This window comes from Balaenoptera ricei, chromosome 12, assembly GCF_028023285.1.
Source record: "Balaenoptera ricei isolate mBalRic1 chromosome 12, mBalRic1.hap2, whole genome shotgun sequence".
Lineage (NCBI taxonomy): Eukaryota > Metazoa > Chordata > Mammalia > Artiodactyla > Balaenopteridae > Balaenoptera > Balaenoptera ricei.
Window position 1 is genome coordinate 51,361,934 of NC_082650.1, and position 25,291 is coordinate 51,387,224.

Here is a 25,291-nt window from a genome sequence, read left to right on the forward strand (position 1 = left end):
AGGCTGGGAGGAGTGAGGACTAAGCGAGCACTGGGGACTAACAGGGCAACAGCTGCCTTGCCCTCAGGCAAGTGAGCAGGTCAGAGTCAAGCCGGCCCTGGCCTGCTTTCCAAAGCCACTACCAGGCTGGCTAAGGGAGGCAGGCGCTCTGAAGACCAGCTCCCTCTCCCAGGATCTGATCGCCCTTCTGCACTGATGCAGAGACTCCAGATAGGAACCAGCAGAGACCAGTTTAGGGGGGCCTCGTAGGGCTCAGGACGTTCATCCCTGCAGCTGAGCTGCCAAGGGGAGGAGGGTGGAGGCGTATGATCCTCTGTCGGGGTGACTTCACCCCACTAAAGCTTTTCGTGGCAGGTCAAATCGTTCAGGAGATAAAACAGACAAGGGATCCCACTGCCTGCCCAAACAACTGCCCAGCATGGCAGGCTAGAGAGAAGGGTTTCTTCACTTGGGCTTAACCTCAGATGGCACTGAGCTCTAACATGCAGAGACTGAAGCATTCTCAAGTGAGACCTTCCACCACCCACATCAGGACCAGCCAGGGAGCTTTAAAAAACATAGACTCCTGGGCTCCACACCTCACTTGATCAGTCACAACCTCTGAGGGTAGGGTGAAGAATCTGTGTCTTTCATAAGCTCCCTGCATGATTCTATGCACAAAAGAAGTTTGCGAAGTACCAGATTTGAGTTTCACTGATCGCTTTAGAGCAAAAGAAAGAAAGTAGGCTATTCCCGAGTGACAGTAACCTCAAGAGGGTGCACTGGAGAGACCTCACATGGGAATCCCCCAGTGACCAAGACAGAGCACCTACCCTCCCAGAGGACTTGGTGATGGAGGAACAGAGGGGACAGGCCCTAGCCTCCTAAGGACTCTAGCCAGGCCCCCCTGGTTAACCCTTTCAGCTCTGGCCAAATCTGCTTCTCAGCCTTTCTTCTGCCTCCAAAGCATCAGTTTCCTAGAAGTCAAACACAAATTATCCATTGTACCTTTAGTTCATAGGTAGAAATGTAATTTCTAAGCTCAGAAAATACATATAAGACCAGGAATTTTCTCACTTCACATGTGGATATTAATAATTGCAGGAAAATGAATCATGCAGAGCTTTATTCCTTAACTTGACTGTCCACAGCGATGTGTCCAGGTGTCTAAGGTCAGGTCCTCAGGCTCTCCCCAGGTAGCTACAGTCAGGTGAAGCGATTTGGCCTGCCAGCCGATGAGAACTCACCGGGTGGGTTTCAGCCACGTGGCAGCGCCTCACTAGCCAGAGAGGCTAAAGGTGATTCTCTGAGCAGTGGGTTTCAACATTTAAGGGGCAGAAGAATCACCTGGGGGCAGGGGAGTAGTTGAAATGCATATTTCAAGACCCTAAAACCGTCCTGCAGGTAAAGCCTTTTTCTGGGTAAGACCAGAAACTGGAAAGGGTATTTTAATGAGCCCCATAGCTGACTCTGAGGCAGCTGGATCCCTGACTTCTGGGTGGAGAAGAACTGATCCTCCAGATGCAGAAGGATCATCAGAAGACAGGGAGATAGTATGGTCCAGGTGCTGAAAGTTTTGAGGTTGTTAGAGAAACTGAATTTCTGGAACAGCTCGATGTAGGTTTGCACAGACGGTTTAATGTGCAGTCAGCAGCTTGGAAGAGAGTCCCACACTAAATGTGTAGGTTTTTGAGTTATCATGTGGAAGTGATAAGTCACAAGGAAAGACCTCAGTCAGAATTTAATAATCCTTCCTTAAGACCAGCAACATGTAGGGACTTCCCTGGTGGTCCAGTGGCTAAGACTCGGAGCTCCCAATGCAGGGGGCCTGGGCTTGATCCCTAGTCAGGGAACTAAGATCCCACGTGCAGCAACAAAGATCTTGCGTGCCTCAACTAAGACCCCACAGAGCCAAATAAATAAATAAACATTTTTAAAAAAACAACAAAAAAAAAAAGGATCAGCAACGTGCAGAGTAACCCTGTCACTTACTAACTTTGTGACCTCTAAAAGTCACTTTATCTCACTAAGCCTGTTTCCTCCTCTGTGAAATGGCTAAAATAACAACAACCTACTCTCACACAGCTGCTGTGAGGTAACAGATGTGAACATGCTTCTTAAACTGCGCGGCTCTGATGGTGATCATTTTGTAATGTATAGAAATATCAAATCACTATGTTGTGTACCTGGAACTAACATAATGTTTTTGGCCAATTATACCCCAGTTAAAAAATAAATAAAATAGGGCTTCCCTGGTGGCGCAGTGGTTGGGAGTCTGCCTGCCAACGCTGGGGACACGGGTTCGAGCCCTGACCCGGGAGGGTCCCACATGCCGCGGAGCAGCTAGGCCCGTGCTCCACAACTGCTGAGCCTGAGCTCTGGGGCCCGCGGGCCACAACTGCTGGGCCCACGTGCCATGGCTGCTGGGGCCTGCGCGCCTGGGGCCCGTGCTCCACAGCGGGAGAGGCCACGACGATGAGAGGCCCACACACCGCGGCGAGGGGTAGCCCCCGCTCGCCGCAACTGGAGAGGGCCCGCGCACAGCAACGAGGGCCCAACACAGCCATAAATAAATAAATAAATAAGTTTATTAAAAAATTAAATAAATAAATAAAATAAAAATAAATTACACAGCTCCACAACAAGGGAAGGCACGGTCACTTTCACTCCCACGCACCAAAAGCTGGGCTCTGCGGCTCTGTCCTCTCAGCTTTCATGTTCTGTGTACCCCTTGCTGCTGGCACTTTTCATAAGCTTCTTGTCTATACACCTGATATTCCTCCACCATGCACCCTGAGTTCCTTGAAAGCAGATACCAACCTATACTTTTTTAAACGTTGTGCTGGCCTGAGCGCTTGTGTTCCCCTCCAAATTCATATGTTGAAGCCCTACTCCGCAATGTGACTATATTTGGACATAGGGCCTGTGAGGTGATAAAAGTTAAATGAGGCTGTAAAGGTGGGGCCCTCATCCAACAGGGCTGGTGCCCTTGTAAGAAAAGGAGGAGACACCAGAGCTCTCTCTCCACCATGTGAGGACACAGCAAGAAGGTGGCCATATACAAGCCAGAAAGAGGACTCTCACCAGACACCAACCCTGCTGGCACCTTGACCTTGGAATTCCAGCCTACAGACTGTGAGAAATAGATTTCTATTGTTTAAGCTACCCAGTCTGTGGTATTTTGTTATGGCATCCTGAGCAAACTACGACAAACCTCTTTTAACATACAGCATAGGACTGATTATGCAGTGAAGACTCAATAAATGAGTAGCAAAGGGGCAAAGTTCAAAGATTACCCCAAAACATCATTTTCTTCAGGCATGAATGCTTCTTCCACAACAACACAATCTTTCAGAGTCTAGTAAGTAGTGGCGAAGTAGATCACTCTAGATGGCAGTCAATTTCCTTGCACACTGGTAGGCAGAGGTGCCCATGGGAAATGACAAGGCCTAAAAAGTGGAAGGGGGGTTGCTATGGACTGAACTGTGCCCCTCCCAAATTTGTATGTTGAAGCCCTCACCTCTAATGTGCCTGTATTTGGAGGTAGGGCTGTTAGGAGGTAATTAGGGTTAGATGAGATCCTAAGGGTGGAGTCCTTATCCAATAGGATTGGTGGCATTAGAAGAAGAGGAAGAGAGAGAGAAGGCAGCCATCTATAGGCCAGGAAGAGAGGCCTCACCAGAACCAACCACGCCGGCACCCTGATCTCAGACTTTCAGCCTCCAGAAGTGTGAGAAAGTGTCTGTTGTTTGAGCCACCCAGCCTATGCTATTTTGTTGTGGCACCCTAAACAGACTGAGACAGGTTTGGGTGCCTAGCAGTGAGGTGCTACTGTAACAAATACCTAAAAGTATGGAGGCGGCTTTGGAACTGGGTAATGGGTAGAGGCTGGAGGAGTTCTGAGATGTATACAAGAAATACGGATGTTAAAGGTTGTGAAATAAAATTCATATTTTACGGCAAGACAAGAAAAATTTAAACATAGAACTTCTTCTCTGCTCTTTGGCCTCCTCTCTCCCCACACTGTGCTTTGTGTATCTGCCTTATGCATCGACCAAACCTCTCCCATCGGTAGGAATACCTGTTCAACCATAAAGAGCAACATTCTCCTAGCATCAAGACGACTCCCTCCTTAAAAGATAACATTCCTTCTTGATCTCGTAAGGGGTCACATGACCCACCAGGATGATGCTTAGATCTGGATTATGTAAACTGTCAATAACACGTCATTTGATGTACAGCCCTCTGTCTCAAAATAACTTACGTAACTGTGCCTTGATTTCTAACCAGTGGAACAGTTCTCAGAGCTTTCTGAGATGCTCTTCCTGGGTTATAATCCTCAAATTTGGCTCGAATAAAATTTTCCAGTTCTTTCTTTGATCCACTGATTTTTTTCAATATAAATTTATTTATTTATTTATTTATCATTTTTGGCTGCGTTGAGTCTTCGTTGCTGCACGCGGGCTTTCTCTAGTTGCGGCGAGCGGGGGCTACTCTTTGTTACAGTGAGTGGGCTTCTCATTGCGGTGGCTTCTCTTGTTGCGGAGCAAGGGCTCTAGGCGCACAGGCTTCAGTAATTGTGACACACGGGCTCAGTAGTTGTGGCACACAGGCTCACTAGTTGTGGCTCGCGGGCTCTAGAGCGCAGGCTCAGTAGTTGTGGCGCATGGGCTTAGCTGCTCCGCGGCATGTGGGATCCTCCCGGACCAGGGCTCGAACCCGTGTCCCCTGCATTGGCAGGAGGATTCTTAACCACTGCACCACCAGAGAAGCGCACTACTGATTAATTTTTTGTCAACAGGGTGATTCTGGCAAAGGCTCAAAGACAAGAGAGAGCTGGAGAGAAAGCTTCCATCTTCTTAGAGAACACAGAAATAATCATGAATACAATGCTGTTAGAAAGATGGACATTAAAGGCCACTCTGACAAAGTCTCAGATGGAAAGGAGGAACAGTTCCTTGGAAACTGCAGGAAAGGTGATCCTTGTTATAAAGAGGCAAAGAATTTGGCTGAATTGTTTGTGTTCTAGTGTTCTGTGGAAGGTCTAGTTTGCGAGCAATGATACTGGGTATTTAGCTGAGAATTCCAAGCAAAGTGTTTAAGGAGAGGCTTGGCTCTTCCTGACTGCTTACAGTAACATATAAGAAGAGAGGGATGAACTGAAGAAGGAGTTGTTAAGCAAAAGGAACTAGAACTTGAAGATTTGGAAAATTCTCAGCCTGTCCATATTGCAAGAAAGAAGAAAGTATGTGCTGGAGAGAACACCAAGGGTGTGGTTGGCCTATCACTCAGTAAAGAGTTTACAGGATTATGTGAGCAGAAACACTGCCAATTTGAACTGAAGGAGCTGAGACAGGACCAAACGAAGGAAGGCTGTCAGACTCCTTGGATTTGACAGGACAGAGTGTACAGCTATTTGGCTGTGAATATGCACTATTCTTCTAGTAGAGAAGAGAATGACCCCAGTGGTGATTCAGAGATCACCAGGGCCACTGCCTCAGTTTCAACAGGCCACACTGGCCTTCACCCCAAAACCTTGAGGGCAAGACCGCCCTGCAGAGCCCTGGTGGCCTAACTGACAGAGCTGTGGAGGAAGGGCCACTGCCCCAGCAGGTCTGCAAGGCAAAGCATCTAACCAAAGAGGATTACTCTCAAGCCTTAAGATGTGATGGGGGCTTCCCTGGTGGTGCAGTGGTTAAGAATCCGCCTGCCAATGCAGGGGACACAGGTTCGAGCCCTGGCCCGGGAAGATCCCACATGCTGCGGAGCAGCTAAGCCCGTGCGCCACAACTACTGAGCCTGCGCTCTAGAGCCCGCGAGCCACAAGTACTGAGCTCGCGTGCCACAACTACTGAAGTCCACGCCCCTAGAGCCCGGCTTCACAAGAGAAGCCACCGCAATGAGAAGCCCACGCACCGCAACAAAGAGTAGCCCCCGCACTGCAACGAAGAGTAGCCCCTGCTCGCCGCAACTAGAGAAAACCCACACGCAGCAACGAAGACCCAATGCAGCCAAAAATAAATAAGTAAAATAAATAAATTTGTTTTAAAAAAAAAAAGTTCTGATGGAATTCGCCTTACTAGGTTTGGGACTTGCTTGGGACCCATCACACTTTCTTTTTTTTTCCTATTTCTCTCTTCTGGAATGGGAATGTCTATCCTGTGCCTGTCCCACCATTGTATCTTGCATATAACTTGTCTGGTTTCACAGGTTCAAGCAGGAAAGGAATTGTTCCTCAGGATGTATCATATCTATCTGATTTAGATGATATTTAAATGAGATTTTGGACCTTAGACTTTAGAGTTGATGTTGGAATGAGTTAAAATTTGGGGGGCTGTTGGGATGGAATGAATGTATTTTGCATGTGAGAAAGACATGAATTTTGGGGACCAGGGGTAGAATACTATTGATTGAATTGTGTCCCTTCCCCCAAATTCATACGTTGAAGCCCTGACCCCCTAATGTGATTATTTTTGGAGACAGGGATTTTAGGAGGTAAAGTTAAATGAGGTCATAAGGGTGGTGTCCATATCTGATAGGGTGGTCTTATAAGAAGAGAAAGATCATTCTCTTTACCATGTGCACATGCACACACTGAAGAAAAGCCACAGGAAGACTTAGTGAGAATGCAGCCACCTGCAAGCCAGGAAGAGGGCTCTCCCCAGAACAGAGTCAGCGGGCACTTTGATCTTGGATTTCCAGCCTCCAGAGCTGTGAGAAATAAACTTGTGTTGCTTAAGCCACCCAGTCTGCAGCATTTTGTTATGGCAGCTCCAACTGACTAATGTGGGGTGGGCGGGGGAATGGGACCTGAATGACTAGGGGCTATAATTACTGATAATGTAAAAAGCTGAAAAAATAAAAAGATAAATAAACTTTAATCGTGTGGACTATCCCAGGGAAAATTTAAGATTTTAAACTCTGTGATTAGTTTGGCCAATTCTTTACAATTTGATTGGTATGCTTTCAAAAAAAATTGTGATATAATTCACATACCATAAAATTCACCCTTTTAAGTTGTACAGTTCAGTGAGTTTTAGTAATAATTTGTATTACTATTTTCTTCCTTTTTTTCTTTTTTTAAAAAAAATCTGGATGACTTTTGAGGCAGTTCTGAACAGAAAAGGAATGAATTTTCCTTCACAGCTGAGAAGGCCTGTTAAAGCGAGCCGACTGTACTGCTAAAGCCCCCATGGCACCCGAGCCCCGGTCCATCTCCCGGCAACGCCCTTGCCGCCAGGCGGCCTCGCTCCTTACCCAGCATGGCGAGGAGCAGGCCCACGATGCGCGGGTGGGCGGCGATGGCTGGGCCCACGCTCGGGTGGATGGCCAGGTTGGCGAGCACGCGGGTCAGCTTGATGAGCACGTCCTCTGCCTGGGCCGGCCTTGGCGCCTTGGGCCTCTCTTCTCCTTCCCCCAGGGGCTTCTGGGAATGCAGATCCAGTGTGTAGAACGTATGGAATAAAGACAGCAGAGTTGGGATGCTCCCTTTCTCTTTGGAAAACTGCTCACGAGCCTGGTTATTTTTCGCTGTCAGGTTGCCAAGAATAAAAACAATACGAACGACTAAATCCTGCAATAAATTAAAGACAGAGAGTCACAAGACCAAAGGGGTTGGGACAAGTTGTTGGGAAGAGGACAGTATTTAATTAATTCACAATTTAATTAATAGTAAAATGGAACACATCTGGCTTCTTCTGACTTGTACAGTATTTGATTCCCAAGATTGGTGCAAAGTGACAGAGGAGATTAAAAGCATTTGGCAACAATGAAAGAATACAACTGACTGATGCTGTTAGCAAGGTCTATTAACTTCAGATCCTTCATCTGAAATTCTGGCTGGCCTTTTTTTTTTTTTCCTGGAGAACAATTAGTTGAGCGGGATGACATTACTAACAATGTGTCATATAAATCTAAGTCTTGACCCAAACAGGTTTCTTGAGCAGCCAAATCTTTTCCTAAAAGTTCACCTCCTGCTGAAGCACTGTGTTTCTAAACCGGGTGTTTGCCCCATAGTGGCTAATCAGCTTGTGTTACAGCAGGGTTTCTCAACCTGGGCACTGCTGACTTTGGGGGCTGGATAATTCTTTGCTATGGTGGGCTGTTTATGTTTAGTGGCATTCCTTTCCTACTAGATACCAGAAGCACTTCCCCAGATACCACAACGGAAAATGTTTCAACGTCCCCTGGGGGCAAAATGGCCCCCAGGTGAGAACCACTGTTACAAAGTGTTCACCACTTTAAAGCAGTATTTGTCTTTCTTGACCAGGGTAGTGGTTACATGCGTGACACTTTTATAACTGTTTGCTAAATGGTACAAATGTGTTTTGCGCACTTTTCTGTATATAAGCCATATTTCACAATAAATAAACGTTTCTAAAAAATCCCAAGCTGAGAACACTGTACAACTGAAGAAGAAACAGAAACAATTATGTTCTTAATTTGACAACAGCGGGCAGACATACCAGTTCGGTTGTTAAAGGAACACTTACTGAGGGGCTACAACTGGCCAGAGTGCTAATGCTCACTGCGCAGGCGCTGTGCTATTTACAGACAAGAAACTGGCTTGGAGAAGCTGCCTTGGTCACAGCCAGTGAGGGGTGGAGTCAGGATTTGAACCCAGGATTTTTACCCAGACCTGGAGTCCTTCCTACACCCATGCCTCTCACGGGGCCTGTTATTTACGAACCTCCTCCTTCGCCTACCCTGCTTTCAGAGCAGTAAAGGAATTATCTCCTTTTAAATGTAAATATGTCACCAGGAGGGATTCTGATAAACCCTAATTTATCAGATCTGTGGTCAGCAATAGCCTTAAGGAACTGGGACAAAGGGCAAAGGGCGGGGCTGGTTTTTCTCCAGGTGGGACCTGGGGGATGGGAGCAGCACTGAGCACTGTGTGTGGCCTAGAGAGAGTGGGTGATCCAGGACAAAGGACGAGACACTGGGGTCTGCCTGGGTCTGCTCCGCCAATGCCAACTTGTTCCTGAAAAAGTTTTCCCTGGCCCTGGTGAAGAAGCAGCCAGGCTGCTGCTTGTGAAGCTGGGAATCATTTGCCAACATTAAGAAAGGACGGAGTCTAACACGATGCGCTGGCCCAGGAGAGCATTCACACGGGGAAAACCCTCAGCTGGGCAGTGTGCAACCAATCACAGCAGGCGGTCCAGTCAGGGTACCCACTCCTGCCCCCACCCCAACTGGAATGCTAGTCCTTGGGTATATTTTGAATGCTGGGGTCTGGGGGAAATACACACACACAAACAAGGATAAGGCAAGGTGCTCTGAAGAGTCAGAATCGACTTGAGAAGACAAGGCTAATGCATGAGGGGACACAGCAAAGACTGAAAGGTTAATAAGGAAGAAGCTAGACACCCTAGGGGATTACGACTCCCAGCAAGAGAGCCAGGCAGCCTGCGTCACATTTCACTTAGCTTCTTTGTGACTCGATTAACTCATCTGTAAAATGGGGGGAATACTGTGTTGCAAAATTAAGACAAAACAGATAAAGCACAGGGACTTCCCTGGTGGCTCAGTGGTTAAGAATCCACCTGCCAATGCAGGGGGACACGGGTTTGAGCCGTGGTCTGGGAAGATCCCACATGCCACAGAGCAACTAAGCCCGTGCGCCACAACTACTGAGCCTGCACACCTAGAGCCCATGCTCCGCAACAAGAGAAGCCACCGCAATGAGAAGCCAGCACACCGCAACGAAGAGTAGCAAGCCCCGCGCACAGCAACGAAGACCCAACGCAGCCCAAAATAAATAAAAATAAAAGTAAATTCATTAAAAAAAAAAAAAAAAAACAGATAAAGCACAGATTGTGGTGAGTGATGATTCAGGCACTGTTTTGGGGGGGGGGGGTTTTGGCTGCACCACGTGGCTTGTGGGATCTCAGTTCTCCGACCAGGGATTGAACTCGGGCCACGAGAGCGCCGAATCCCAACCACTGGACCATGAGGGAACTCCCCTCAGGCACTGTTAAGAACCCTTTACTATCAATAAAAGGTTAGTAGCGTTAACCGTGGGAAGTTCAACCTTGAAAAATGAATGAAAGCGGAGATGTGGCGGGGAACACAGGTGGGTTGGCACGGGCAAAAGGAGCATGTCTTGAGAAAGAGGACCTAGAGCAGTCCCTTTCCGTGGCCTGGGGTCACCTTGTTTGTGTCTGATCAGCAGACAGTTCCCTAAAGAAGCCGAAGCCTGTGGGCCTTAAATCTAAACCAAGCACACAAAGTTTCGTTACAATACTCCAGTCTCCCTTCGCGTGGAACCAATGGTTACTTCATGTAATTCCCGATGGTGCAGGCCCCTCCCTGGGCTCTGGAAGGAGAGCACTCCTCCACCCTGGCAACACCCAGCAACAGAGCAGACCATTTTCCAACCAGGACAGAGGCTATTTCTGAGAATTAGGCTCCCTGAAGGAAAATTCCACTGTATCTTCTAAATTGAGGAATATGAGCTTTTCACACACACTGATACAAGATTTCTGATTAAAGACACTCTACACTAGTCCTACCTCTGAAAATTGTAATAATTACTATTACTACTCATAGTAGTAGCAGCAACTAATACATTGTGTTTATGATGCACCAGGCACTGTTTCAAGCACCTAGGTACACAAATTAACTACTTCGCTAAAAGTGACAATTTGCAGTTCTTTAATTTGAACAAAACGTTCCCAATCTCCACAATCTGGATAGCCACCTCCCTCATGCCTTAGACAGCAGTTATGGCTAATATTTTTGGACTTCCTTGTATTCCCTGGATTGTGCTCCTATTTCCACAAAAGCACTTTAAGCAAGTCAGGAAAGACATGATCAGTGCTCTTAAATGACTTCATAAAGAATACGATAAATAATTGCATTCTATTGGTTAAATCATTACCAGGACTAATCAAGTTACCTCCTAAAATGTCACTGCCGTCTTCTGAAGGATGCTAGACTATTTTTTTCTCCTTTCTCCCTCTTCCTAGCTCTGTTGCTTTACCTCCACCTCTGATGTTTGTTTTTCTGGTTGGTCTAACTCAGAAGGCTTCTCTGACCCGGTACCACCTCCACCTGTCCCTGCTGATTTGCTGACCAGATCCCTGGCTGCAGGTAAAAAAAAGCAGGTTTCCTTAGAGGTCCTCATTCTTCATAATTCAAATGACCTCTACCCACTGTCACATGTGGTCAAATCTGGGAAGACTGAGTGCTGCTTTTCTTGTTTGAAAAAGTCCCTCAGGCCCCTTCCACTTCTAAAATTCTTTGATTCAAATATCTCTGTGGGTCCTAACATGGCACAGATTATTAAGCCTGATGTGGGAAGAAGAAACTCTAGGCTTCAGGGCAGGAAGAGTTAACCCTGCCGCAGTACCTCTCTCCCTTCCTTCAGATGGAAAAAGGAGGGGGTGGTTCCTGGCAGCAGTGGTGCCAACTGAAGGATGGCATGCAGAATCAACAAATGGGCTGGCAGATTGCAGCACCAAACTTCCAGCAACTGCTATGCTTGCTGTTTCTGTCCTCTTTCTCAGGGTTGGCTAAGGTATCTTTTTTTTTTTTCTCCCCCCATCCCCTCTCTCAGATATATTCTCTGTGAATCGAGGGAATAGGCCAGAAGAGCAGCAGTCTCACAGGAGGCTGGCAGAGGTGGTGTTTCCTTACTCCCATGCCAGCACTTGTCTGGACTCATCTGGAATCTGGAACAAGGAGGCTGACCAAGAGGGCTTAGCAGGGCCCCTTAGCTCCCTGCGGGTGGCCTCTGCGCCGCACAGAGCACTGCCCCTGGATGGTGTTACGGAGAGGTTGTTTATTGTTCCACAGCCCAATCTATCTCAAGTCTACCAAACGTCACTTAATTAAAATCCTGTAAAGATTTGAAAAATTAGGCAAAGGCCAAAATCATCAATCTGTAGAGAAACAATTTGCAGAAAACGATTTCATCGAGGGGCCATTCTCCTTTGAGGTACAGAGGCTCTCCTTTATTCTTAGACAACATCTGAGAACCACCTATAAATCAACACTGCACTTCTATAGCCTTCTTATTAAACTGAACACAAAGTTGCATATTCATACCACAACTATGTAGTTTTGAAACAGCAAAATGAAGATGAATCAGGAGACAGAATCTTATTTTTCTTTTTTAAGAAGGCAGTCTAGTATAACCAGTTCATATCGACTCTAATTTTGCTTGAAATGGAATCAGCCCAGCAACAGCTCCGGCCAACCAGGGCTCAGACAGGTACACCTACTGGACAAAGCCTGACTCAACTGTGCATCCCAGGTACAGCCTGTGGGATGTTCTCTTTGGTTTAGCATAAGCTATGCCCTCATGAGCAAGCACGTTACTCAATCTGAATGGGCTCCCCAGGCCTGTAAATAAAATGAACTGGAACAAAACAAGGAGCAGGACACTGCTGAAAAGAGTGGTCGCTGTCAAGTTCCAGCAGCAGCCCCCGTGTTGACTGTTACTTTCCATGTGAGAAAGACTGGCCTGAAGTCAAAGGAGGAGATTCCCCCCTACTCAGAGATGTAGAAACTGAGGCTTCAAGAGGCTCCCTGGCCCCAAAGTCCCACACTGGTGAAGAGAAGAGGCAGGACTTGGACACTCACTTCTGTACTCACAGATGGATTCCAAAAGCACCTCAGCACACCTGCTCATCTTCCCCAGGCTCAGCCCCAGAGGCATCTGCCATTCCTCCCTATCTCACTCCCCTCAGCAACCAGTCACCCAGCTCCCTCCAACCCATCATTTCAAAATCACCCCTGGCTCCCCCGTCTGTAGACTCTTGTCAGAGACCCTTGATGGGCTCCTCCCTCTGTAACCAAGGTCAACTCCACTTCTTGAAGCGCAGCTCTTACGTCATCCCCTTGCTCAAAAACATCCACTGCCTATTAAATGCCAAAGCCAGCATCTAATGCACCATCTGGCCCCATGTGACCACTTCTACATTGCCTCACGTTATTCCCCACCCACGGCCCACCAATGGGATCGCACTCCTCTCCCACTCCCACACCCTTCCTACCGTAGTACCTTAAAATAACCCTTAAAATAGCCCATGTGCATCATGTTGACCATGGGGAAGGAACCATATCGAGCTGTCACAGAAAGAATCAACCATGTTCAGCAGACTCCATTACTTACTTGGGAGAGGACTACTTCTTCTAAGTCAAGGAAAACATTTGAGAAAGGTTTTCAAGAATGGGTTGAAATTGAAAGAGCTGTAAACGTACTTAAAATCGGAACCCTCTCTTAACCAGAAAATTAAACTAATCAAGATGCCCTGTTTAAATCTGGGTTAAAAAGTTCTCATGCGATCTGGCTCTGAGAGCTCCATCAGGATTTGCAGTTTGCAACATTTATCCAACTTCTCACCCTCAAACAAAACCCCAACATTAATTGAGCTTATAGGTAGGTGGCTTGAAGAACAGATAAATTTTACCAATTGGGAAGACAGACTGCAGTGCTGCAGAAATGCTAATTAACCTTAGGCTACTGAAAGTGGGTCAATGGTTTGCTGAAGTGCTGAGCCACACAAAGCGGAAGAATCTGAGATGTTGGAGACTCAAAACCAGAATCTAAGTAGAAAATCATTTAAAAACCAGAAGAGGTTATCCTTGATGCTTCCATCCATCTACGCATTCCGTCAACAATCGTTTACTGAGCGCCCACTGTATGCTTCTGAATGCGGCTATCACTCAAAAGCACCAGGGCGATGCTAGAATTTCACTGGGCTCAGTTCTTTTTTAAGTCAGCAGACATAAATCAGACATTTGGGTTCCGTGCTGAGTGGGGGGAAGAGCCAGTTCCACAAGGGCAGAGCAGCAGGAGCTGGAAAGAATGAACAAGCTAAGGGCTTATTGTGCTGCCCGCCCGGTCAGGGGTACAGACCAAGGCCAAGGCCGAAAAAAGGAGCCAGCTCAGCCAAACGCTCGCGGCACCCACTGGGAGTGTGCCTGCAGAGGGGCTGGGAAGAGAGCCACAGGGCACGCTCCTGCCAGGCAGGAGGCGGAGGGCAAGCGGGGAGCCAAGTCACCATATAAAGGCGCCAGGGGAAGGGGTGGAGGCGCCTCCCTCACCAATCCTATCCGGCCCCAAAGAGGATGGAGGGGAGGGAGAGAGAGGTCGTGCTATCTCTGGCCTGCTCCTTGGCTGTGGCTGCATTGGAGGTGAACAGCTCCAAAAAGGGCAGATGTTTTTGCTTTCAGCCTATACTCTCCAGACATTCCAGGTCTCGTTTTCGACATCACGCTGCCTGAGCGCTCCAAATCAGACACTGTTCATCATGGCTGGAGACAGCTGCTTGCCCAGAAAGAGGTCTGAACGGAATGAGAGAGGCATGACTTTAAAAGCAGCACAAGCAAGGACATGTCGGGGGATTCCCAGACAGTGTTCTCTGAAGTGCTGATGATTGCCCTGCATTTGGAGGTTCTGTTTAAAAAAAGAAACACAAGAAGTTGACCATATCTAAAAGTGGAGAGGGTTAGACAGACAGTTGTTCAATGGACACAAGTGATGGGAATGTAGGTAAAGGTTTTTCCTTTTGGACTGTGACCTTTGCAAAATAGTGCCAGTCGTATAAGTCTTATTTGAGGCATTTTACCAGATCTCCTGCCCAGCAGATATTTATAGAAGAAATGGGGGAAAATCCTTCCACGTTTTTCAAAAAAAGCAAACCCAAACGTATTTTGCTGAGCTGCTAAATGCGGCAACGCTGACGTCAGAGAACCTCCTGAGGCAGGTCTGCTTCGCAAGGCTGCTATGGCCGGCCCCTGCCCATGCCTTCGACACTAGGCCCATCTGTTTGCACATTTGGTTGTACCAAACGCAGTTTATACCATAAAGCATACAATATGTGCTTATTTCTAAATGAGATTTGCCATTTAATTGAATTTCAGTCAGCATTCTAAATAGATGCTTTACTTAATGTTAGAGTCTAGCTTACAAACTGCACCCAGCTGACTGAAGTGTTGCATTTTTCAGTCTCAGGTTCTGTGTGTGTGTGTGGGAACTGGGAGTTCCTAGTTGGACCGTGGATCTTGGACAAATCAACCTCATAGACAGACATGAGCCAAAGAAGTTTCCCTTGTTCTCCTTGGGGAAGTCCTTCATTAGAGCTGGGAGGAGTGGATTCCTTTTCTCTGAGACTGTTGATGAACTAGAAACCCTTGGCTTATACCACAGCCATCATATTCTGACATGCCCCTGTCACTGAAGGGCTGTGCGTGGAGAGGGGTGTTATAAACCAAACCATGCGTTATTTAAAATGAACAAATCGCCCTCGACTTTATCTGTTGCAAACTTACACGGTTAAGATATGGCTATCTACTGAAATGTCGCAAAGCAGACATAAATCTTGGTGGTTGTTTCACTGACAAATGAGTCAACAGCAGCTCGTGCTTGTCTAGCTAACGGAGGATAACGAGCCCTCCCTTCTACAGCCAATTCAAGGGTCCCGCGGACCTGTGCTCACCTTTCCCCGTAGCCCACTCTGACCAGTGCCTGAAGCCCCATCGGTGCGATGGCCTACTTATCAAATTGGGTTTGGTCTCAGGATGACTTGTTTGGACACAAATCTGGCAGAGAAAATTCCTGGAAGGGTCTAATGACCCATCTCATTTTCTCTGGCTAAGAAAGTGCTCCTCAGCTATTGTTGCAAAAGGCACAAGGCATGTGGTTATCACCACTCACTGGCGAAACCTACACTAACACCTGGCATGTCTTGCTAATTTGGTTCCTACTTTGTGAGGGAGATTCAGTTTCAGCCATATGCCTGTAGAGAAAGACTGACCCTGTGTGGCTGCTTTTTTTTAATCCCTTTAAAATCTCTTGAGGTTTTGTAGAAAACCCTCTGCTGTCGATATGGGGGAAAAAATTGTTTTCAGGAGCCATCTTAATAATTTATACCACAGGTTCTCAAACCTGCTCTTCATCTGAATCACCTGTGGAGCCCCTTAAAAATAGGTTCTTGAGCCCTGTCCCAGATCTGAATCAAGATCTCCCAGGTGGGGCCTGAGAACATGTATTTTATTTTTTTTATTAGAGTATAGTTGCTTTACAATATTGTGTTAGTTTCTGCTGTACAGCAAAGTGAATCAGCCACACGTATACATATATCCCCTCTTCCTTGTATTTCCTTCCCATTTAGGTCACCAGAGGGCACTGAGTAGAGTTCCCTGTGAGAACCTGTATTTTTAAAGCTCCCCAGGTTTAGGAGACACTGATTCAAATCAAGAAAGAATTAGAAATCTCACCACCTTAATACCTACTGTTTTTATAATATCATGTTTAAAAATAATATGAATCCATGTTCCTTGTAAATAATTCCCACAACACAGATGTGTAGAAAATAAAAGTGAAAATGCTCCTCCTACCCTTCATTATCAACTGACTGAATAGAGACAGATTAAGGACTTTCCAAAAAAGACCCATTCTCATACGCTGAAGTCAGACTTTACCCTTGAAAAGAGATGAATATGAATAATGTAAAAAAAAAAACCAGGAAAACAATTTTTACTTTTGACATTTTCTCAAACAATTTCTTTTTTTTTTTTTTTTCCTTTAATGGGAAACAGCATCGGATGGGGGAGGAAATATTCTACTTCTCCCATCAGCCATCAGCTCTGGTACTACCCAGTTCCAAGCAGGATTTCCCCCCGGGTGGACTGTGGAAGTGGCTGGGCAGTTTCCTGCCAAGCTCCTCACCTGGTTGATAAAAAACACTTAAAGAGGTGTGTGTAGGTGACAGTTCATTTATTACTAGAGAGGATTTTTCTTTTTGTTTTTGTTTGTTTGTTTTAGATTTTTGTTTCTATGTTCTTCGAAAATATACTTAGCCATAACATGATTTATGATTCATGATTTATGTTATGGCTAAGGCCCAGAAAAATGAAATCTCCCAACTGCCAATGTAGTCTTCAGACTTTTAAGACAAAGGCAACACTAACCTCTCAGAAAAAAGTCTATAGACTCTTTCTGATTATTAATCCCTGGGTGATATCTGTGTACATTAAGAGACTATAAAGCCTCCAAAGTACGTATGTGTCCACAATCCAAGTTAGCCTTAGAGAAACATTTCCTAGAGCTGAAACAAAAATAGTTCCAGGAAGTAATAACTCTATTTTAAAAGTTGCTGGAGGACTGGTGTATGTTTCAAAGATCAGTTCAAAGCCTCAGCGTCCAAGTAAACCTCAGATGGAGCAAAGTTTGAGCCACCGAAGATTAATACACTCACATCAGAATGTGGTGTGCGGTTTCTGAAAATCACTTTTATCTCCAGGCAAAGAGGAAAAACAAATCTTATCCGACTGGTCACCTGGGCCAAGGGGAACAGGAACCTAAGATGCTGTGCCCATCCGAAGTAATTTAAGATCCATCATTTCTGTTTTGCCATTGTGTATGGCAGCCCAGCAATGTGAAAAATGTGGGGAAAATTATTATTTCCTCCTCCAAAGTAGGAAGAAGAAAGTAAACATTTAAGGAAGAAGTACTAGACAACTAGAAAAAAATACTGTATAATACTTTACAGATTCCAAAGCATCTCACATACTCAAAATTCATTCTTTCAGCATTTTTGTCATGAGTCTGTTATGCCAAGAATCATCTCAGGTTTATAAAGACAAAGACTGTGTCCTTAGGAAATCCCAACAGTGGGTGAGGTAGCTACGCACATGATAACATTTGGAGAATCACAGAAGAAATATTTACAAAGACCTATGAGAGCTTTTGGTTAGTGATTTTAGGAAATAGTTGGGACACTAACTACTTCCTTGTAGCCTGAACAATTTCCCTGCTCTTCTAAAATATTTTGGTTTTGAGGAAAATATGAATTATACATATTTTTTCTTACTAGAAAAAAATCAAAGATGGTTCAAAACTGTAATATTTCATTCTTCTGCATAAGTAAAAGACAATATAGAGTCAAAGTATAATTTTTAAAAAGTTAACATGGCTCTCATAGAAATATAAAATTAACACATTAAAAAAATTATCTCATTTAATGAGGGAAGCCAATACAATGGTAAAGTGAGCTCCAGGAACAATCAAAGAACTGGGTGTTTACAGGCATTAAAAAGAATGTTAGAATAAGATTACTAGGTTAGATACACACCTGGCTAATAGCCTAAAGGTAACAAAACATAACTTTGAGGTTATCTTGTCTACCAGAGAGAAATCTACAAATTAATGTGTAACTTTATAGTGTCTGGGTTCTAATCAAATAATAAACAGCAAGTTTAAACAAAGATATATTCTCCTTGAGAATTAAGCCCTGCCCATTAATGCCCCAGCATGACTTTGTCAGGACATCTAGGCTCCTACCCCACACCCTAGTTCTAAGTTTTGGTTAATTTTTCTTAATAATAGTGAAATGGTTGAGGTCAGGGACATACTGCTTGGGTCCTTAGCTCTGGCTATACTAACTGGGTGTGCTAGCTACATTAAAGTCTTCAAAATGATGCATGCAGTATGTAACCTTTTGGGATTGGCTTTTTTCACTCAGCATAATTGGAGATTCGTCCAAGTTGTAGTGTGTATAAATAGTTCACTCTTTTTTATTGCTGAATAGCATTCCATGGTATGGACATTCCACAGTTTGTTTAGCCATTTATCCAGTGAAGGACATCTGGTTGTTTCTAGTTTTTGACTATTACATATAAAGCTGCTACAAACATTTTAAAAATAAAAATAAAATGAAGCATTGATGAGGGAAAAATTGGCTGCTCTTAGAAGGCTTCACAGAGAAGGGAACACTAGTGCTACATCTTGAAACATGAATTGGCTTTTGAAGATGAGAAGGGACAAGAGAAACTTCATCAAAGAGTCCCTCAAGCCCTTCTCTCTAAGAACCTATTCATGTTCAATTTTTAGACTATTTAGGTGTTACTTTTAACAAGTGTGGTAATGAAGTTCCCCTGCTAATTGCAAATAATTGCAAAAGACAGTTAAGGATTACCAAAGGCAAAGTTAACAACCATGGAAAGGGAGAGAGAAATCTACAAGAAGAAGACACAGACATTTAAAGAACCTTATCAATAGACTCATGCTCCCAATGTAGGACAAATAACCTCTAGAGTAACAATTAATACCTGTAATATTGACTTTTGGCATCAAGAAGAGGTTAAATTATTTTTAATATCTTCTAAGCAGGCAAGGAAATATGCAATATATTTGAATATGATTTTACCACAATGATTAAAATAATTTTGGTGATTAAGGGGATAAATTACACATTTCCTTGATGGTTCTGAAAACAACATGTTACTGTACTTAGTTTGCAAGGTGCTCTTTATTCTTCTTTGGACCAAAATAACTTTAACAGGAACACAAAATTAAAACATAAATCAATAAAGAAGAATATGCCCTTTAAACACCAATTTTGCTTTATAGACAACTATTGGTCCAAAGTGAAAAGTAGTTCAGTAAGAAGTGCCTTAAAATTTTATGCCAATTAAACTTTAAGACATTTAGTCCCTTGAACCAGAAAAAGCATATCCTTAACCATACTGACATCTCAAGTATCTAATATTAGCAAGATACCAGGACTTTTCACTGTTTATTAAATATGACCATCATCTAAGCTACAATCAGAGAAACAGTTATGTGCTCATAATGCTGTAAGACAACAGGGCTATTTGTCAGTACTGAACTGACAAGTTTTCTTCCTTTTCAAACAAATTACGGGTTATGACATAACTTGAAGTCAAACTGTAAAACAGAAGTGTTTTCTTTCATCCACATTTGAAAACATCTTCTCCAGTTACATCTAATCTAAGTCATCCATGATCAAAACACCAAAGCAAAAAAGAAACAAGGATGGTAAAATAATATTACAATTAAAACCCATAAAGGAACCCCATAAAACAAGACTACAAAATAAAATCCATAACTAAATCCCTTTTTAGATATAATATTGAAAAGTTTATTTTAATGTTATAGCAAATTATCTTTTCTACCCTTTTAATTTTCTCCTTAAAAAAGAAAACTAGGACTAGGAGTGCCTAAGCTCCTATGGGGTTATTTCACTTGTCTAAAGATTAGAGTTCTGGTAATATATTGTACCAAAATCTAAATCAATAAATGCTTAATGGACACTTAAATTAACACTGTGACTACTTTAAGGTACATTAATCAAATTCATTCTTCACCTGACACAGCAAATTCTTCTACCAGGAAATCTTTCAAGGTATGTAATTTAAAGAAAACACAAAATACATAGGGAAAAGCATCTGTAATCCAAATACTCAGAATCAGGAACTCAAGTGCCTATTTGTGAATCAGTTTTTTAAAGTTAAATAGAAACATTAACACTTTAAGCAAAGTTTTATCATCTTTAAAATGTAGTAATGGTGTAATATGAGCATAGAAATTTCTCTACCATCTATATAACCAAAAAGACACTAGTAACCATTTAATAAATAGCTGATAATAGTGTAAAATATGATAAATTTAGTCATTCTCAGCAGAAGTACTTGGCTGGGTAAGAATAAGTTCAATGCTGTTTGTGGCAAACAGGGATTATATTTTGAGGTGGTTTTGAGATGGTTAATATAAATAAACACAAAGCTTTATATTAAAATGGTCTTAGTATATACATAAATTATTTGGTTTTAAACTGGTGATACCTACTATGTGATTTTGAAAATTTACCACATTTCAAATGAATATATATTGTCTTCATGTATAAACCGTCTCTACTAAAGAGTTGATGTCACTTAAGCATTTTATTTATATACTGCATTTAATGAATATTCAAAAACTTATAATAAAAATTAACATTTGTACTATTATAATTTTATTAAGGGGAAGTCATTTGTGAGTTCTTCCTTTTTTTTTCTTTTGAACAGCTATACACATTTTTGTCCAATCCATTAAAACCAAATTATTTCCTTTAAATACTTACCTAGAAATGTCATCTTCTAAATACAGCAGTGTCAAGGAATTAGAGAATTTCAGGGCCAGAAGAATCTTTAGACTATATCCCGCGCAGGAGATCCCAAACTTTAGTTTGCATCAGGAGTCGCTGCAGTTCTTGTTAAAGTGCAGATGGCTAGGCCCATGTGCACCCAGCTGGCTCAGCAGGCCTGGGCGGGGGGCCTGGAAATAACCCGGTTAACCCCACCCCACCCAAAGATGCCGCTCATGTATGGGTCCACAGATCACTGGGAGGAGCAACACTGGGGGGGTCCACCCACCCTGCACCCCAAATCGTGAATCCTCCTACTGCATCCACATCCTACTGAGGCCATTTCTCCCTCAAACTACTCCCTCCCCACCTCCTCCATGGAACTCTGCCTCCTGGGGAAGCTCGTTACACATCGGATGGAAGCTTCTAATAGAAACCTATACATTCAAAACATAAAGTCATTCAACGTGGGATTACACAGGGACTTCCCTGGCAGTCCAGTGGTAAAGAATCCGCCTTCCAACGCAGGGGACGCAGGTCTGATCCCTGGCCAGGGAACTAAGATCCCACATGCTGCGGGGCAACTAAGCCCGCTGGCTGCAACTACTGAGCCTATGTGCCGCAGTTAAGACCCAACGCAGCCAAATAAATAAATATTTAAAAAAACAAAAAAAACATGGGCTTACACAAATACACCAATGCAAAGACACATTGAAGAATTAAATGTATGAAAGACTGACCTGCTTCTTCTGGTATTTGTTTATCAGATTCAAAAACAAGGCATAACATCTGGAGTAGTTGGCCAAGGCTACACAGCAGTCATGATAAGTAGTAACTTTGCTGCAGAAACGTCAAATGGAAAAAATAAAAATAAACTTTGTTTTTCAATAAAGTTCAACTATACCTAGGGTCACGTTAAATGCAGACCTTCAAAGCACTGTCCTGTGCATGAAAAGCAGTCTGGAAATACTGTACACACCAGTCCAGAGAAGCCTCAAGGAGGTGCACTGTCTGCTCTAGACTCCGGGGGCACAGAGTGGGAGGAGGGAATATTTTTTTTCAAGTTCTTTGAAAAAGAGAAACCTGAAGCCTCTAACACTTGTACAAGGTATGAATTTACACTGCCCATGTGGTTCAGAAAACACAAGCTAAGAAATTTACACAAAATCTGGCTGGATATTAACCAGTCAATCTCCTGGGACTCCAGTAGAAGTAAATGTTAAAATGCTCAAATATACTAGGCTGTTAGTGGTATATTAATATCAGGCAAGATAGACCTTAAGGCAAAAAGCCTTGAAAACAGCTTCAAATTTTCAAAAGTAAGCAAGAAAACAATGAAACTCGCAAGGTAGAGTTGACAAACCTACCTCAAATTGGGAGATGTTCATAAATCTCTCATTAAGTGATAGATTAATAGGTAAAGCATCACTAATATTTTAAAAACTTGATCATGTTTTTGTTAATGCCAGGCCATTAACAAGTCTCAGTAAATTTTCAGAGAACCAGTGTCTCAGATCACATTCTCTGGTCAAAGTACAATTAAATTAGAAATCAATGAAAAACACATTGTTTAAAAAACTTACTTTTGGAAATTTAAAAACACATAACTTATGGGTCAAATAAATAAGAAAATAGAAAAACATATCTGAATAATAACAAAAACACTACAAATCAAAATTTGTGAGATGCAGCTACAGCAGTAGTTAGAGGAAAATTTATAACCTTAAGAAAGCTGAAAAGAAAGGAATTGAATTTCTAATCAAAACAGAAGAAAATATAATGTATCCAAAAAGAATAGAAGATAGGGATTTTTAAGGATAAGAACAGAAGGAATAAAATACAAAATAAACATACAACAGAGTGGTTCGATAATCTGTTGGTTCTTCACAAAAACTAATAAATTGTCAAACCTTTGGCAAGACTGATCAAGAGAAAAAGAGAAACATCACAAATCATCAAAATAAGGAATAAAAATCAATATCAAAATGAAGAGGTGGTGTAACATAGCTTTTAAATATATGAATTCTAGAGCCATACTACCTGGTTTAAATCATGGCTGTGTGACCCTGGGAAAACTACCAAACCTCATTATGCCTCAGTCTCCTCATATGTACAGTGAAGATAATAATAATAGTACCCACCTTTTAAAGCTGTTATAAGGAATAAATGAACTAGTATTTGGAAAGTGCTTAGAACATTGCCTGGCACATAGTAGGCACTGTATAAGTATTTCTTAAATAAATAGTATAAACAAAAGGGGCATAATTAGAGATGCAATAGAGATTAAAAGGGTAATAGAATATTTGGGATGACTTTATACAGTTTGAAAACTTAAATGGACAAATTCCTATAAAAATATAACTTTTAGAAACTGAATCAAGTAGAAATAGGAAATATGACTAGATATATAACTATTAAAGAAAGTGAATCAGTTGTCAATGATATTCACATATGCATGCATGCATGCACACACACATATACACACACCAGGATAAAACAGCTTTCAAGCAAGTTCTACAAACTTTTCAAGAAACAGGTAAGTTTAATTTTCAGAAATTCTTCTAGAAGAGAGAAGATGCTGGAATATATCCCAGCTCATTTTATGAGGCTGGTATAAACTTGACACTAAAACCAGACACGGACAATATGAGAAAGGAAATGTACAGGTCAATGTAACTCATAACCATAGATGAAAAATACTAAACAGAATATTAGTTAAGCAAATCTAGCAATATATAATGGCTTAACATGAGAAAATCTGTTAAGAAAATCCACATAATCAAAATACATTCGGGGCAAGTATTCAAGGAAACTTAAAATCCATTAATGAGAGAAAATTGTTCCTTAACTGTCAAAGGGTATCTACAGAAACCTACAACAAACATTAATTTCAACTGGCAAAACCACAAAAATATTTCCTTTCAACTCAGGAGAAAGTCAGCTGGCTCAACACTCTCACAACTTGGTATTGGACATCCTAAGCCACGCACCTAAGAAAAAGGTGGGGACAGGGGCCAAGAGTTGTAATCATGGGAAAAAAAACAAAATTACACTTATTTGCATATAATTTGCATAGAAAATCGGAGAGAATCTATAGACTAACTCTTAGACCTAATGTTAATCAAGATGTCCTCAATACAAGATTAATAAGCAAACATCAATACTATCCATATACACTAGCAACACTCATTAGAATTGGTTTTTTTTGAAGATTGCATTCATAATTGCAGCAAGCGCCGTGAAGAAATGTATCTAACAAAAGATGTATAGAATCTTTTTGGAGAAAGTTATACAATTTTATTAAAAGAAGAAGACATCACAAATGTTTATGGATGGAAGACTCGATATCATAAAGATGCTAATCAATTATCCCCACGTCTGTCCCAGATACTCTACACAGTCAGTGTAGTTTCATGAAAAAAAATCCAAAGTTCCTGTTATGGACTTTAGCTGATTCTCCAATTCATGAGGAAGAGAAAATAAGAATTTGGATCTTAAAGGAGAAAAGAAGTGAGGGATTCATCTTATCCTACAGCAAGACTTAAAACCAGAATAGTAAAAACAGCATGGAACTGGTCTGAGGACGGACCATAGAGAATGCCCACAAATAGGCCTGCAAGTATATGGAACCTCGTGTTCTACTGACTAGGCATTCAAAAGCAGGGAAAAAAGGATGGTGTATTCAATAACATGTGCTGGGAAGACTGTCCACGTGGGAAAAAAAAATTAAATTGGATCTCTACATGCCACCCTATACAAAAATAAACTCTTTATGATTTTATAGTGCTTCAAAATGGGACTAAGTACCCAGAATTAAGTACCCAGACAGGAAAGCACAGTGCTAAAAGATCAAAGCTGGACTCACATCCTCATATTGGGGTCAATTACCAATTCAGTCTTCAGGAAATTTTGTATTTCATTAAACAACTACAATATTATAGTTCAAGAAAGGCCCGGGTCTCTTGAGAAGGATCATTATGTAAAAACAATGGCAAAGAGCAGTGAGGGAAGAAATATAAATGCATAATTTAAAGACAGTTCCGAAATTTGGCCACATCTTGCTTTGAGGCAGCCTGGATTCAGGTGATCATTGCTTCTGGAGAAAAGTAAGTATAAACATGACTAGTGAATGTGTGAGCCAAAGTTCAGCCAAACAACTGAAATAAAATGACCTTCAATTACAAATTAAGTCAGATCAGTCTTTCTAAGCAATGGCCTCCTTTTTCAGTTAAAACCCATAAGCATTGTTTCCAAGCACACCAGAAGGTTTGCCATGTTTTGTGATATAGCCCTTTATCTCCAATAAGCTGAGAGGAAGTTTTGTTTGTTTGTTTGTTTGTTTTGTAAAAATACTAGGACAACTCACAACTTTAGTTACGGTAACTTAAAATCAATGAGTTTAGAGTCACAATAGAAATACATAAGAAATGAAG

At 42.6% G+C, this 25,291-nt stretch overlaps 1 protein-coding gene across 6 annotated transcripts in view; it reads right to left on the reverse strand.

Moving 5' to 3' along the window:
• The window catches only part of ARMC2 (armadillo repeat containing 2), a 222,709-nt gene that overhangs the window by 47,969 nt on the left and 149,449 nt on the right, over nt 1–25,291 (reverse strand). For all 6 annotated transcript variants that reach the window (XM_059941454.1, XM_059941451.1, XM_059941449.1 and 3 more), the window contains 2 exons: nt 21,599–21,698; nt 7,237–7,552 (listed from right to left, as the gene is read on the reverse strand). In XM_059941454.1, coding sequence (XP_059797437.1) covers nt 7,237–7,552; nt 21,599–21,698 — 416 coding nt within the window. The remainder of the gene's footprint in view (nt 1–7,236; nt 7,553–21,598; nt 21,699–25,291) is intronic.